The following is a 16,681-nucleotide window of genomic DNA, read 5'->3' as shown; positions in this document are numbered from 1 at the left end:
TGTTAATTCGCTAGGGAGGATTGGTCTTTTTCTTAGAGAATACTGAGATATGTAGAAATCTTGCACCACAGTTGGTAAAACTTCGGAAGACTTGGCTCTCAGAAAATCACTCTCTGCAATAAAAAACAGATGTGGTAACAGGTAAAGGACAAAATCATAAGTAAAGCTCCAGTGAAGACCCAAGCTGCACAAGCAACAGCTGCACCATAGATTGTAGCTGCATTGTCATTTATGCTGAACTGCAAACATAATGGCCAAAATCTTGTTGTTTAGCATAGTAAATTGCATGAGTAGGGGATCTGGTGAACTGATTCGTTGCTAGGTGCCACTGATTCAAATGGGCCTACTTTAATTTCAACTTACATTAGCATTGTAAGTCACATTTAGAACACATCCATTTGAATTAATGACATGGAGGAGCTGACTCCCTAAATCATCATTGATTCAGTGGGCCTACTCTAGGAACTGCTGGATAGCTCAATGGTTTAGGCATCTGAATGTGGAGCCAGAGATTAAGAGTTTAGTTCCCTACAGTTCCTCTTTGTCAGGGGCTGGACTTGATGATCCACAGATTGTAGCTTTTAGCTCTACAGTTCTAAGATGATGATGATGATGATGATGTGACTTAAGTAACAGGATTTGGGGCATTGTCTTGTTTTAAAATTATTCTTCAAACTTTGTTACTTTCTGGAGCGTAAAAGGCTTGTTAAAGGAGAGTAAACGTTTTACCATATTCCTGTAACACTGGATGTTGTCTGCATTGAAGTGCTTGAGTGTTCCCTTCATTGGTGCTTAGGTTTTCTTTCTATTTGTGTATTCTTCCATTTCAGTTGGCTGCTGTCTAGGCCTCCAGTGATCCGAGGGTTGCCCGTCCCATCTTCCATGAGTACGGAGGAAATTTCCCATGAGCACATCACTATAGAAACGGCAGATAGCGGTCGTGGAAGCTGGACCTCTTGCTCAAGTAGCTCTCATGATAACTTCCAAAATATCCAGAACCAGAAGAGCTGGGACCTCTTGACTTCTTATCGTCACACTCACCTAGATAGGGCCATAGCTGAAGTGGAACCATCCAGCTGCTGCCCCGAAGAGACCCAGTTGCAGTCTCATGGCCACTCAAACAGCAGCAGGCAAATAAAAACTGGTGTGGAGTTTGACCAGGCCCGGCAAAGCTGGGCTTCGTCGAGTTCTCAGTCAGATACCCAGGAAGCCAACTATGGGACAATAAAACGAAGAGGACTCGACAGCTTAACAGCAGAATCAGCTGAGGTTTTGGACTCCAAAACAGGCAGTGACACAACGTACAAAACTGTGACTTCGAGTACAGAACGAGGCCTCATAGGTAAGCCAAATCAAAAAGCCTTGGAAGCATCTTGCAGATGCAATGTATTATGTTAGTAAGTTGTTGAGAAGTGGCACCAGCAGATCTGGATGCCTGAATTGCATGTTAAAAATCTAGCTTGTAGGCCTGTTTTCAATCAGAATGAGTCGTCACATTTCCAGTCTCTTGGGAGCAGGGACAGGATTTAAAGTAATAGAACTACATGCTTTTTATTGCCTCACTGGGAGGAAACTATGCTTATGGAACAAGCAGAGGGAATTTCTTTGTGACTGTCTTTACTTTCTGAGAGGGATTTCTTGCAGGTCTGTTTCTAATAAGGATTTGGGTTCTTGTTTCTTAAGCACTCATACACATTATACTGACTGTCACCAGGTTGGGGCAAAAGCGTCTGTGAGTGAATCCAGGTGTCTGAGAGATCCTCTCTAGTGCAATTCGGCACTGCTTGCCCCCTCCTCTTGCCTCCAGGACAGGAAGGAAATAGCCTACAGGTGTTGCTCTGTATTACCATCAGCCTGAATGTCATTTAGGGGCTGCATATCCTGGGAAATATTAATTGCCAACAACAGGCAGACATGATCCCCTTTCCCCAGTACTAAATCACATTACTGAAGTTGCTAAAAATGTCATCACAGTGGTCTACAGCCTTCTCTGTCAAGGGAAGGTCTGTATTGTGGTGATTCCTGTATTGAACACAAATGTTGATAAGAAAGTGATAAAAGATTTTATCTAACATAGATGTTATGAGAGGAGCCACAGTACTGGGGATGCTTTTCATTGTCTTTTTTCACAGCACAAGAAATACTAAAATTGAGTCCAATCCTTCTCATTCTGCATATGGATACAGTTTGGCTTGCTATGGCCCCAGGTTCTCAAATGCAATGACTATACTCCTTTGTCCCATTCATTTCTTACAAGTACAATTAGTAGAATGGAAGGGGAGGGTTTGGGGACATCTGTACCCCCCCCCTTCAAACATCAAAAATAAAATAGATCAGAATAAATTAGCAAGATTGGGATTTTAAAAATACAGCTCTAAGGATCTCTCCCCACTCCTCTGTCATGCCTGGTTCCCTTCAGTGGAAGCTTAGCAGGATGCCGTCCCCACAGAGGCCAGCCCTTTTATGATGATGTATGTCTGTTTTCCTTCAACCCAGGACCCTTCAGACCCTCCCTTCACCTCCACCAAGCATCATTTACCATGCTAGCTAGGGATGACAGATGTTGTAGATTGCTCACCTAGAAGGTTCAGGTCTTGTCTGTAAGCTGATGTACTGAAGGAAGTCAGCTAGGTGAATGAATTCCCCTGAGTCTGTAGAAAGACAAATCAAAGAAGTTAACATTCAGTAAACTTCTGTACTATCTTCCTGTGACGATAATAAGGCAACAATGGTCGGTTTTTAAAACAGAAAGAAAGGAGATGCATATATGGTTTCAGATGCCCCCTCTTTTCTGCTTACCTTTTCAATGCATGTTGCTTTCTGCTTCTAGATATATACCTGCCTCTGTAAGCCCTTCAATGCAGCCACAGCGGCCCTACAAAGTTCTTTGCCTCTTACCCCTATGCCACTGTTCAGTGAAAATAGCCCAGGGGTTAGTTCATTTACCACGGTGGATTGTCTTACATGCAAATACAGTTCCCCTGACAATGTGTGAAATACATGGATATGGGAGAAGAAAGTTCATTAATATATGGGAACTTTGTACAGAGATGTTTGGGAAGCCCTTAGCTAATTGCTTTTAAAAAGTTTAGAAGCTCTGAAGGGGAGTAATGGTAGTTAGTTTGAGGTAGTGAATTTGACTTTGCTAGGCTGCCCACATTTGTTGGGAGGAGGTAGCAGATATGCTGCCCTGGATGGATCTTGAAACGGCCAGCCTACCTTCCATGTTTGGTGCTACATCCTGTGTTTTTCCCAGAGAGTTTCCCTATCCCAGCCAGCCCCAGAACAGATTTAAGGAGGTTATGATGAACAACAGCCTCCCCACCATCACTGCTTCCACCAGCAGGAATTCCTTGAGAATGGAGTTCCTCTGGGAAGTTAGCACCCAAGTGTCTGAACTCTCTTTCCTTTTTATTTTAAAGGACATTTGAAGCATAGCTCATTCATAGGGATAACAATAATGTTGATGGCAGCTTTAACAGATTTAATACATGGAAATAGAATCAAAGTCCAACAGTCCTACCTGTTGTACTATGGAGTGCTCCAGTTTACTGTGTCTGCCAACCAGGCATGTCTCCTTTTGATATACTCCATTCCATTCTCCCCCCCCACACATTGTTTTCCATCCCTTAGAGACAGCATTCTGTTGTAACTGAGTAGACTCAGTCCATGTTGGGCTGCTTTGGATCCCCTCTCCCATATATATAAAGAGATAGAGATATATAGATAAACACACACACACACACACACACACACACTTACTTGTATTTCAGCAAACTTCAAAGATTCAACACGTGTTCAGATTGGTGCTCAGATTCCATCTTTTTTGTGCACAGATGGACTCAGATAGGTTTGGATTCAGTGGCCTTATAGGTCCCTTCTAACTAAATTATTCCATACTTGCCTTTGGGAATGATAGTGCCCCTGAAAGGTGTGTTGTATGGTGCCTGGTAGAAAATGAGAATAAAGCCATAAGACTGGTAATCTGTAGGCAATAAAACGAAGTTCATGATTCACAAACTGAGAATCCGTGCTCTAGCAACTAGTCCATTCCTCATGTCCCCACCTGACCCTAAAACTGACATTCACTTTGTTTTTAATACCAGTGTAAACAGGATGGTCAGGGCTCAAATTAAAGACAAATAAATTAAATCAAGGCAGGAATAAATTCTCTTAGAAAAAGTAAATACCAAGAAGTGTAATAAAATTGAAATCTAATTAATTAACAATTGGCTACTACTAATTAATATGGTAATTAATAGTATTACCATCAGGGGGCCGATCATTTCTCCTTAGATCACCTTAAGGAGATGAAGACCTTGCCTTACACTTTATTCTTCACTTCAAGACAGCAAGAATATTATTGAACACTGGGGTATGCAACATCCATCTTCATGTAATCTATGCACATCCAATATTCTCTGCCCATTCTTTCTCATAACTCCTCTCAATTTTTCTCTTCTCTTTGATGTTTAACCAACTGCCTGTTTTGCTCATATTTTGAGATTTAGATCAGTGAGAAACATACAAGCAAGAAATGTTTGGAAACAAAGTCAGCAGAAAACTAGAACCTAGAAGGGTACACCTACTTCATCTTTTATTTTAGCATTTCCCAAATTTCTGCTTCTACTTGATTTGTTCCATTTATTATCAACCAAAAGAGCCATACTAAAACCTGTGGCGATAACATGGCTTTTAACATTTAATGTCTATAGACCAGCTTTCAGTCTTCCTCTTCCATTGAGCACTAAGCTGTTAAAAATAGAAGCTCTCACACTTCCTGTTGCCAGTTGTACCTTTTCTCCCAGTAAATAAACGTAATCTTGACATTGGGCATGCCACGACCTAGATGCCTCACAATTGTTTTGTACTATTATTTCCGATTCCTGGATGAGACCAAGAATGTTATTACTTGATCATAACATTTCAGCTGCCCTTTTTGCTTTTCCTTTCCAGTGCTTGTACCGCAGCTGCTTCAGAGTTTTACACAGGCAAGTGGTAGATAGCTGTCTATAGATGTGCCAGACAGCTAGAGTAGTAAGTTACTTAGGATGACTTGACAGTGGTGTGACGCTAGAATACACCTTAGAAAAAGTGTTGGCTGTTCTGTGTTAAGACCCATGTGGGTGTGATTCAGATTACAGAAATGATCTTCCAGTGGTGTTACTGAATGAATTTAACTCTTCAATGGTAGCTTCAAGTGTGTTGAATTGATATTTAATTTGTTAGGCAGAAAAATCTCTCTGTGACTTGGACAACAAATTTGTATTCTATTGTTAGCACCACTTGTCAGTCTTAGATGAATTAGAATGGTCTTGAAACTAGGGGAAAAAAGTCATAAAGGCATCTAAGTTTGTAAACTAAATTCATGGGTCAGTATCCTGTTCACTATTTCTGCACATGGACTGCAGAACTGCTACTACAGAAGCTACGATGACATTCTGATGAGATGCTGGTTGTGTGCTTAATTGCGTGACCCAATGAGTGGCATGGCTACACATGACCAGCACCTCATCAGATCATGGTGATTGCTTCTGCAGTTGGAGTTCCATGTGCATAAATGCTGAAGAGGATACTTGTCATGGGATGAGTGTAAAGGTGAATCACGAGGTCAAATGTGGGCATTTTCATGACATAGGTTACTACCAGTGTTCTTGGCATTGATACAGAGCTGGTAAAATAATTATTAGTGGAACTTCGAGATAATTTTCAAAAAGAAGTTGTTTACAGATGTTCATAGCTGAAATATGTTGTTCCTTCTTGGCATTTGGTGGATGGCATCTTGTCAGTTTTTCAGAGTCACATCAGTAATACAGGGGAAACCATATTTCACCTACCATATTGATCCTGATGGTTTTCATGTAAGGCTTGTGTAACCTGTAGTGGCTAACTGTGGCTAATGATGAGGTGCTAGAGCACATCTTTCTGGCATAGCCAGGCATGTGACATGACCAAGACACACTGGCCTCCTGTCAATTAGGCAGAATTAACTATGGGGTTAAACAAACCTTACGCAAACACCAGTAGGATTCCAGCTGTACCGTAAAATACATTACGAAAATTAGAGAAAATATCAGGAAAATTAGCTGAAATAATAAATGACATGCTTTTTAAACTGCGGAATCAGCCAAACTGTTGTCAAATGACTTTGCTTTGAAGGCTTACATGGAATAAAGAATATGTGGCATGGCTATATTCATCTAAGATGTATTTACCTTGTCTGTTAAGGCTACATAGAAGATACTACAAAACAAATTGTGTGCCAGCGTATTATTGAACCTGGTTTTTCACATATCACTGTAAGAATTGTGCAGATCTAGGTTTTTGACCATGTTGGTGGAATTCTGGGAGTTATAGTCCAAAACCATACATTTGCACAGTTCTGCTAAGAATGCATTCCTATCATGCCAAACTTTTTCAGCCTTTGTATTAACTTATTTATCTTCTATTTCAAAACAGAGTTACCCTACCCCAATCTCCCAGTAAGGTTTTATGTTCTCTCTTGAGTTTGTGGTGGACCTAGTGTAGAACGTATTTCTACTGCTGGCTGGCTATTTGCAATCTGTTAAGGTCAACAGATCTTACAAGCACGGCTTCATCTCCTTGAATCTAGTATTCCTGCTTCTGTACTGTGTTCTATTTTCCTGTACTGCTGGTAGTTAACGTTCAAAACCCTGCCAATAGCATTTTATAACCAATGATTCTACATTTACCTTTTGTTATCAGTTTTCAGTTTAGTCATTGTTAACATTTCACTGTTTTTTTTAATAAAAATGCCTTTTATTTTCATTTGTTTCTTTCATTAACATTTCCATTGCTTATTTCTTGTGCCAGTGTACTGTGTCACCTCACCTAAGGAAGACAATAGGTATAGGGAGCCACCTCCCACCCCACCAGGATATATGGGAATTTCTTTAGCGGACATAAAGGAAGGATCACCTCACCACCCACACCTAAAACCTCCAGACTATAGTGTGGCGGTGCAGAGGTCAAAGATGCTGCATCATAGCAAGCTCTCTAGGCTCTCCTCCACTCCTCTGAGTAGCGAACCAGTGGCCTGTTTTCCAAAGAAGATGCCTCAGTGGCATAGCCGACAGCCGGCCCGTCCCAAACTAGCAGATATGACTGACGCAAATAGTGAAGAGGATGGTATGTGAAAGATCTCGTTTGATAGCTCTTTAGTAAATTTGGTGTGTACTTCTGTAAGTGTGGGCAATGCGCAAACTGTCTTATTTCACAAAGAAACACCTTCAGTGTGCATCAGTAAATCTTTTCCTTTTAAATCATTTGCACATGCTTTACGACTGCTTCTTGTGAAAACACCCCCCTTCCCAATTCAGCAAATCTATCACTGTGCTAGTGATTAACCAGCACATTTGGAAATGCAAGTATGAAGCAGAGGCACAGAGTGGTCCAGAGTTCTCGTCCCTGAGTGACATAAAAAGAACAAACAAGCTGCAGAGTTTTAAAATGTATTTGGTGTATTTTTGAATGGCAGCAGAAATCAAACTAACAGCGTTTAAGTTGCCTTCAGGCATTAGAGCAAGGATTCCAAACTTGTGGGTTCCCAGTTGTTGCTGGACTACACCTCCCAGAACCCTTGACCATTAGCACTGGCTTGGTGGGGCTTGTGGTGTTTCAAGTCCTGCAATATCAGGGACCCATTACATTGCTGTAGAGTTTGAATTAAGATGGAACCTCATGACTTTCACTGAGGAGGTGACCATCTGAAAGTGTTCCATAAGCGGCTCTAACCAAGTGCAGACCTTGTTTTCTTAAGGCTTCTGTCATGTACGAAGTTGAGCCTATCCTCACATGCTACTCAGCAGGAGCATTATAAGGCCCAGAACCCCAAATAAACAGGCTCAAGAAATGACTGGCTGTCCACGCAGGTCAAGCTGCAGCTTAGCACAGCGTTACATAAGAGGTGCCCACACAATAAATTAGTTCCTATCCTATAGAGTCTGAGGATACTGCTCTCTGGCTGGAAACGGCTGAGGCTTTAAATTGCAGTTTCAATTGTTTACAAGGAATATTTAAAAACCTCCTAAAACTGCTTTGTGGGCAAAATCAAGCCCAGAGGGACTTACTAATTGGACCACACTGGTACTTTGTACTTGACCCTCCCGTTCTAAGCCCTGTACACCTCAGCAACCATCTCCTAAAGGGCTGAGTTTACAAACTCACAAGATTTAAAAGGAATCAAACATGGAGGCTTTACATTTTTTTTCTTGCTTCAAGCTTATCTGTTGCAAGTACACCTTTGATTTTTTTTTTAAACTTCATTTCATTTGTACTCCACTTTCTGTTGTCCACCACTTTTGGTTGTCCATTTCTTTGCACAACCCCTCCCCCATTTTAATTGAATGCATGAATTGTAATGTCTTTCACGCTCAGATTGTGCTTTTACGAGATCGGGATTTCAGCATAAATGTGATCTGACAATGCTTTCTTGATTTTAAAATTGTCTGACAGTTTTGCTTCAGTATGTTTATAGCTGTGCTTGTCTTGTCCCATGTTTTAAAAGAGTGGGGAGGGGCTTGAATGGAAGTAGACACTTCATGCATTATTGTGTGGGATTGTTTCCATGACGTTTCTAAAACTCTACCCTTAGAGACTCAGAGACTCAGTAAAAGGGTTCATCTTAACCTGTTTGTGGAGAGAGCAGACTAGCCCCTCCCTTCTGGTCTTACTCTTGCACATAGAGAGCTAAATTCTGAAAAGTGGAGTTCTGGATCAAGCAGATATCCCAGACACATATCTGTTTGATCTGGAACCCCAGTTTTCTCAGTCTTCTGATCACACAGAGAAACCCCAGAGACAGCGGCTGCTCTCCACATGTGAGAGCTACGTCAAAAGGTGGTTCATGGGTTAGCATGAATCTTGTTACTAAACACCTGAACAGGGGTTATTAATGTGTGTGTGTGTATATATATATATATATATATATATATATATATATATATATATATATATATATATATATATATATATATATATATATATATATATATATATATATACACACACACACACACACACACACACACCAAATATCAGAATCCTGTATTATTTTAAATTCTATTTGAAGCACCTTACGTTGGCCATGTGCCATGATGAGAGTGTAAGGAGCACAAGCTGGCCTAGACAGAAACCATTGCATATAATTATGCAGTCACATAATTCAAATATCTATGAGCCAAGTTTGTTTTGATTTAAAATAAACTCTGCTGATAAAACTTCCAAGTCTAATAAGTGATTCAAAAGCAGGTGTTTTATTTGTGCTCAGGCAGTTAATCTCCTCTGCATGTTGTTGCTTCTCCAGTGAATGTATGGGTTTTTTAAAAAATACTTTAAAGTTTGTTTTAAAAACCTATATCAGAAATTTGATAAAGTGAACTCCTGGCAGAAAGCAGCTTAACAAGTAGTGAGGAAGCCATAGATCTAGCATACTCACTTCAGTAAATCATTTCTTATTTTAAATCACTTCATCACAACAGATTTTGCCAAAGCTGGCAAGCTGTTTTCTCATTTTTGTTTACTTCAGGGTTAGGAAACATTTGGCCTTCAAGAAACTCTTGGATTGCCCCTGTCTTCATCCCTTACCATTAACGACACTGGCTAAGTCTAATGAGACTCCAGCCTTTGTAGGGTACATGTCACATCAGGCATAATTTGTCAAAAGCGGCAAGCAGAGTGTTTTGAACTAGGAAAACGTCATTGGAGGGCAATACTCAGTTGAGAGTGGGTATGGTCAGAGTGTTGATAGAATATAGCACATGCTCATGTCATAGACAGTTTACAATGTTTTTCTTGTTTCACAGAAGATGAACAAGTATCAGCCGTCTAGCCTTTGAGCTTCCTGTGAAAATTGCCTCAAGTCATGATAACGTCACAAGAAGAAATCATAAAATACTGTTAGCTGTAGCTGACAGCTTGCTGCTATTGACTTCAAAATGTTGCATTTGCCTCTCTTCGGAATAGTATGGTGAACTTCTGTAAATCATAATCTTGAACTGCCGAGATCCCTTCTGCAGCCTGAGAAAATTATTTATAGCTGAAAGAGACAGACAACTCATTCTAAGGAATACTGACCCTGTATCCCAGAAACCAATATCCAGAAGGACTTAACCTTTTAAAACACTGGGGCCACCTTGGGAACATTCTTCTTGTAGAAAACTCTGTTGCATCATTTGTTAGACTTGGCTCAAATATTTTCTATATGACCATTATGGTTCTTGGTTGAAGAATGTTATTTTATGTACTTACAGAAACTACAAAACTTCAGCAAAACCAAGGAAAATTCTGCAGCTATCTGAAGAGTAATTTATTACTTTGGAGTTTATGTAAGGTTTCTGTTTGTTTGTTTGTTTATATGTTTATTGGAATGCTCTGGTTGGCTAATGTGAATGCTTTTACAAAGAAAATAAGGTAACAAATTACTTAGGTGTTAGTGAAATGTCTTAGGCAAAGCAAAACACACCAGACGTCCAAGGAACTGGATGCTCATGCCTATTTTGTAAAATGCCAAGCCTCTGAGGTGTGTGTAAAGTGTGCTTTAATATGCCTACAGTAATGGAATACTGCCATCTGTTGGTCCTGTATTTTAAGCCTAGTAAAGTACATGTGACCATCCTTTCAACTATCAAGCGATTAAGGAAGTATCTGCAGTTCTTTTCTCTCCCATTTCCTGTCCTTCAGCTGAACTGACTCGTGGTGTGTTTTATATGTTGTACAGCGCTATCTTGGGAAGAACCTGCCAGGTGCAAGTCCCACCAAACAAAAACAAAACTGAAAGAAGCACAAGGAGATATCCACTCGTTATGAATTGTGCCACGGGTTTTGGAACTTTCTTTTTTTTCCCCAGCGAGGCTTGCCCTGGGGAAGTGCCCTCAAGTTATGCTCCTCAGGAGCAAACCTCAGGTGTGTGAAACTTGGAAGTAGAACCACAGAATTTGGGAATGTTAAACTTTGGTTCTTTTCCTTATAAGAACTATAACCTTGCAATTCTTGGGCACTTTTCCCTTTTCCAAGTTGGGGTTACTTGCTCTCCCATGTGACCAGATGCACTCTCCACTCATGAGTTCATACCATCCAGACTAAGTCCTTGAGAATGGGTTGGTGGCTAAGCCCCAACAGGACCTAGTTCCCATGAAGATCTGTGCGTCACCTGTGAGACTTTTCTACAGCCACATGAAGAAGGAATGAAACAAAGCTTATCAAATGACTTACAGCCATTGAGAAAGTTGAATATTTGCACTGCGGACTACTATAAATGTACCCTTTGCCCTGCAGCCATTTGTATTTCAGCTTCTAGACCATCCCAGATCGTTTCCTACACATATTGAATACTTGAGGTATAGGGTCTTTGCATATCAATTGATCTAACCTGAAAGAGCCTGTAAAATGAAGAAATACCCCTCCTTAAGACCCCAGTTGAGATTCTATCTGTGGTGAAAACAAAATTGAGAGATAGGCAGAGATTATGGCTACATCAGCTCTGGGCTTTGGAGGAACTTTGAAGCCACTCAAGTGCCTCAGAAACCCTAACATGACTGCAAAATCTAGTCTTCTCCCCTGCACCATTCTTGGGTGCTGGGTTTCAGACATGGCCTGAAACAATGATTTTTGAAGCATCTCTAGACCCCAGCAAAATTGCAGACATTTCTGGTTTTGAAATACGTTCTGCTGTATGTATAAGATGCCCTGATGCCTAGTGTTTCTTCAGAGATAAGATCTCAACTTGCCTGAAGTTGACACAATTATCAAGATAACTGTTTGCAAAAAGTTGTGGCCCACCGGTTCTTATGTATTATATATACTTTGTATATAAATATACTTTGCACACATATTATGCAAAGAAAAGGGACAAAACAAAGTACTGTTTGTTTACAGTGAAGCTGGGTTGAGATTGAGATTTACATAGCCAACCAGAGTACATGGAGAAAAACTGGATTTATCTGCATTTAGTTTCTTCCTCTAGTGCATAATGATGGCCCACTCAAACATTATAAATAGATACGAATGTGTCAATGTATATTTTGAGTTTACTTGTAGATCTCAGTATCGCAAATGTTTACAATCTAAGCTAGAAGGAAGATGTTTGTCAGTTTTAAAGGTGCCTCAGAGTAACTGATTTTATATGCTTAGAGTTATAAAGAGCTTTCAGATTTTCTTTTGTGTGAGGCAAGTGCAGCATATTCTGGTAGAATCCAAACAAGTACCGAAAAGAAAATGAAGCCGTAAGACCTTCTATGTTCATGATCGATATTGGCTTAAGTGAATGCTGTCCAACCAGAGACTATCCTTTGGCAAACCAGAAAATGATTGAAAGTGGTGAAGAAGCTACCTAATTCATAATTTAATTGGCTTACCAGGGTAACACTCAAGCCTTAAGTGTCAGGAATAAGTAGCTGAGACATCTGGCTGCTCCTTTTCTTCCTTTCAAGGCCTTAATGAAAGCAGTCCCCAGAATTGAGTAATAGTACAACCCGATTCAGCTTGGCATCTATGATTTCAGCATATGTAGTAATGTTGACATGGGCTCAATCCACAACTAAATTTCTCTGCCCAAATTCCATTTATTAGAAGGTCTACCATCATGCAGCTTCTGTTGATTTCATAAAGAACTACATAGGGGTGGTTTCCTGATTTATATCATAAGACACAATCTTAGAATGCCATAATGGAGCAGGGAAGAAACCCACCCATAGCCAGATGTGGCATTAACATTTCTTACTGCAGCAAACACCCAGCAGAATGGACAAACTGCTATTCTGTTTAAATCTGAAGGTTGCCTGGAAATCAGTGGATGGGTTGAAGTAAGAACGTTTGTTCCTCTAGCTCCTCATGTTCTTCTCAACAGGTATTCTAGAGATCTCTGACAGCCTTTCTTGCCAAAACCAAGCTTGTAAACCTCAAGCCTTATTTACCAGCAAGTTGGGCCCAAGTGTAGTATCAAGTGGTGCATATGTTCTACCTTAACAGAAATTGCAAACATACAATATGGTGCTTGGGGCCAATGTTGTAATGGAATGTCTCAGTAACCTCAAATATTTGTTCCCGCTTACAGGAAAAGAATACTAAAGGATCAAAGCCTTTCCCCATGAGGTAATACTTTTTTGTTTTATAAAGCCTGATGCTCTTTACGATTTACATCCTCAACAAATCTCAAGTCTGCTCTGCTCACCTCGCGTTCTCGAAGGCTTTCACGGCTTGGATCCAATGATTGTTGTGAGTTTTTTGGGCTCCAGAACATGGCCAAATAACCTGAAAAACCCATAAGAACCATCTGCTCACCTCATTTGAAGTTCATTGAGCCAGCCTTTTGTTGTCAGTTTACCCTCTGAAATTTATTGCTTTCCTTTCCACAGCATCAGTAACATTCAGGTTTTTTAGAACATTGGTTTTAAAAACTGATGTATGTCTTGTTCATCATTTTGTATATAGAGCCTGTATTGTAAATATGCTCTGGATAAGTGAGCTTTTTTAACTGCTTCATATTTGCACAGTGTGGGTTGCCCCAATCTATCCGTGCCCTGATCTATATTTATTTGCTTTGCTTTTTAAAAATGAAACATCAGCCGATCACATTGATCAGGGACGTTGGCCAAGATGCAACCAGGCTTAGATACACAGAATCACTGATTACTAACTCATTTTCTATGCTGTGTACATATTGTGGAAATCAGAATGTATCTGTAGCATCCCAGGTATGTTCTGCGCTCTTCTTTTTTCCTCTCCCCCTCCCCACTTTTTATTCTAGCATCCATCATGGGGTTTTGGTCACCTTCTCTCTGTGTACATCATTTATGCAATATATTGTGAAGAGAAAGTCTCAAACAAAACTGGCTACCTCTCTTTAAAGCTCACTAGGGATCTTTTAGAAACATCAGACATAGAGATAGTATAGGTGTTTGCCTCTTCATTTTTACATGAATAGAGCATAGAGCACAGACACAGTTCTGACTCCTGTCCTCTGAAGATGCTGGCCACAGAGACTGGTGAAATGTTAGGAAGAAAAACCTTAAGAACACGGCCAAGCAGCCCGGAAAACCCACAACAACCATTGGATTCCGTCCATGAAAGCCTTCGAGAATACATTAGCAGGGATAGTTTTCAATTTAAATATTTGGAATCATTTCTCAGGCTGTGATTCCGCTGCAGAGTTAAGTGGTTCTAAATTGTGCAAGATGGTGTACCCCATAAGATGTAATCCTCCCAGTTAGCTTTTTTGAGGAAGTGAAATCCATAAAAGAAACACAGCCCAATCAAGCACAGGTATCAGTTTCCTATAATACATATTTTCCCCAATGTAATTTTTTAAAAGAATATTATTTTTCAGTTGCCTTCAAAATGTAATGATGGGGGAAGGAGACCAATACTCCCAAGTTGACTAAATAGTAAAAGCTATTTAGAAGTGGAGTTGCGAACAAGTTCAACTTTAGTTTCACCTCTCCCTCTAACCTGGTCGTTTGTGTCATTGTCTTGTCTTTAATTTCTTTAGATATACATGGAATGCAGTTTAGCTTGATATTAATGACGTTTTGCATACACGAGTATATGGGCAAAACCTGCACAGTTGTAATGGTATTCCAATAGCAATTGTAAAACTGCACAAGTCAGTGATTGTAAAGTATTCTGTAACAAGCAATGTTTGTCTTCTATTTTTTGATACCTCTTACACTTATGTCTTTTAGAAAGACAGTGCCTCTGTATGCTTTTTTGTATTTTTACTGAGTGATTGTAAATATTTGTTATATTTTTGGTTAAGAGAATGTTTAAAAGTACTGTTTAATATCCAATCTACTAATGTTGTTGGAACCAATAAATGACTTAACATGGATTCCTGCGGATGATTTCTCTTTATCTAATTATGTGATTCTTCCTGCCTTCTGTTGCCAAGTACGTTGCCTGCATTCACATACTTATGAGTAAATTCTGCTAAATTAGGTCAGATTTTCACTGTATTATGTATAGCAGTGAATGCACTCAATCCATGACTCCCCCATACATGCAGCCACACCAAAAACCTATTGCATGCCTCCATACTTCTCTCCACAGTCTAGTACTACTAAAATACTGCATCTTCACCCCAAACCAGGGTCCCTGCTTCTGTGTCCTGATGGAAGAAACATTTTTTCATGACTTTCCCCTCAGCTGTTATTGTGAGCCATCAAGTTGCTTCCAAGTGAATGCAATGCTTATACAGTTTTGGAGGTTTTCAAGGAGTAATTTACTGTTTCCATAACAAGACAGGAATTTGAACTCACATCTCCTGGATCATATTCTCAGAGACTCAAAAACATTCATGCTAGCAAGGGCAGGGTGTGGAATCGCCCTAAAGCAGCCTTCCTCTGCAGTGAGTGTTCAAACACACACTTTCCCACACACACCCATAGTCATATGAATATTTAGTACTTTCTGCAGGAATAGGATACAATGGCCCCCAACCAAATTGGATACTCATTTTACCAACCTTGCAAGGATGGAAGGCTGAGTCAACCTCAAACCAGCTGTCAGAATCCGTTGGTACGCTGACTGTGAGCAGAGTTTTAGCTGCAATACCAGAGTTGAATCACTTTCGCACAAGCCTCCTGCTTCAGCAGGAACTGAAGTCCCAACGTCTCTCTTTGCAGCCAGATACCTAACCACTGAGCTATCCAACCAGTTAATGACACTGTAACCTAACAGTAAAACCACAAAAATGGTTCTAACTTTTGATGTATCTTAACTGCTATCTGGAGAAAGGGACAGTAGTCTATAAAACCAATGAAACTTGTTAATCTTAAATGTATACAAAAAGTCTCGAAGATCAGTGATGACTGATGCACATGGATTATCCCACAAGTGCAGATTAATGTGACATAGAGCTACAGTAAGACCGCAGTACCCACAAAAGTTGATTCCAAGCCCCCCATGAATGCCAAAAAATGTGGAGGTATCTAATCCTATGTATTGCATAGTCTCTGGCTCCTTCTAGTGGCTAGTTCTAATAAATACACCCTGGAAATATGTATAAATGTGTATTTCTGGTTTTTTTTTTTATTTAGTATTTTCAGGCAGCGGATAAGTGATTCAGTGGATACTGATCCTGCAGATGGGAGGGCTACTGTAATTCTTATGGCCAATTTATTATGTGGTTGTCACACGTCTGGTGACTCACCTAAGTTATTTCTTGGATGACACACAACGCAGTTTCTCTCTGGAGCTGATGCTTTACCACACTTGTATTCAGGGATTTTGGCAAGTCTTTGAGTCCAAGTCTGAGTCTTTGGTACCAAGTTGCAAGGCCCAAGTGAGAGTCCCTATTAAAAACAAGCTTCCCCCCCCAAAAAAAAACCCAGAGGAAGTAAGAGGGTTCCAAATCACAAGTTGAGTCCGAGTCACTGAAACAAAACAACAACACCCAAGTCTAGTCACCAGTGCAACTTAAGTCTGACTTTATAGCAAGCCTTGAGTCCCCATTTGAATACCTCTCAGGTCTTATTCTTCACCAATAAAGCCTTCAAGGACCCAGAGTCATAAACACACCACTGTGAAGTGGCAAAGGAAGACTTTATGGAGGAACAAAGAATGAGAGAAGTGAGCAGTTACTGTCAAGCTGATTCCAACTTCTGGTGACCCTTTCAAGATTTTCTAGGTGTAAAGTACCCTCTTTTTTCTGGTGGTGTTCTGGAAC

At 40.2% G+C, this 16,681-nt stretch overlaps 1 protein-coding gene across 10 annotated transcripts in view; it reads left to right on the top strand.

Moving 5' to 3' along the window:
• RAPGEF6 (Rap guanine nucleotide exchange factor 6) overlaps positions 1-14,845 on the top strand; it is a 209,997-nt gene extending 195,152 nt beyond the window's left edge. For 5 of the 10 annotated variants that reach the window (XM_072990163.2, XM_072990166.2, XM_072990164.2 and 2 more), the window contains 3 exons: positions 831-1,342; positions 6,835-7,149; positions 9,825-14,845. In XM_072990163.2, the coding sequence (XP_072846264.2) occupies positions 831-1,342; positions 6,835-7,149; positions 9,825-9,850 (853 nt within the window). In that variant the 3' untranslated portion in view covers positions 9,851-14,845. Of the gene's footprint in view, positions 1-830; positions 1,343-4,505; positions 5,239-6,834; positions 7,150-9,824 lie in introns of those variants that run through there. The other 5 variants (XM_078385740.1, XM_078385738.1, XM_072990167.2 and 2 more) reach the window with 2 other exon arrangements.
• Positions 14,846-16,681: the final 1,836 nt, after the last annotated feature.

Source organism: Pogona vitticeps, chromosome 2, assembly GCF_051106095.1.
Source record: "Pogona vitticeps strain Pit_001003342236 chromosome 2, PviZW2.1, whole genome shotgun sequence".
Classification (NCBI taxonomy): domain Eukaryota; kingdom Metazoa; phylum Chordata; class Lepidosauria; order Squamata; family Agamidae; genus Pogona; species Pogona vitticeps.
This window is presented reverse-complemented; position numbering and strand designations above follow the sequence as displayed.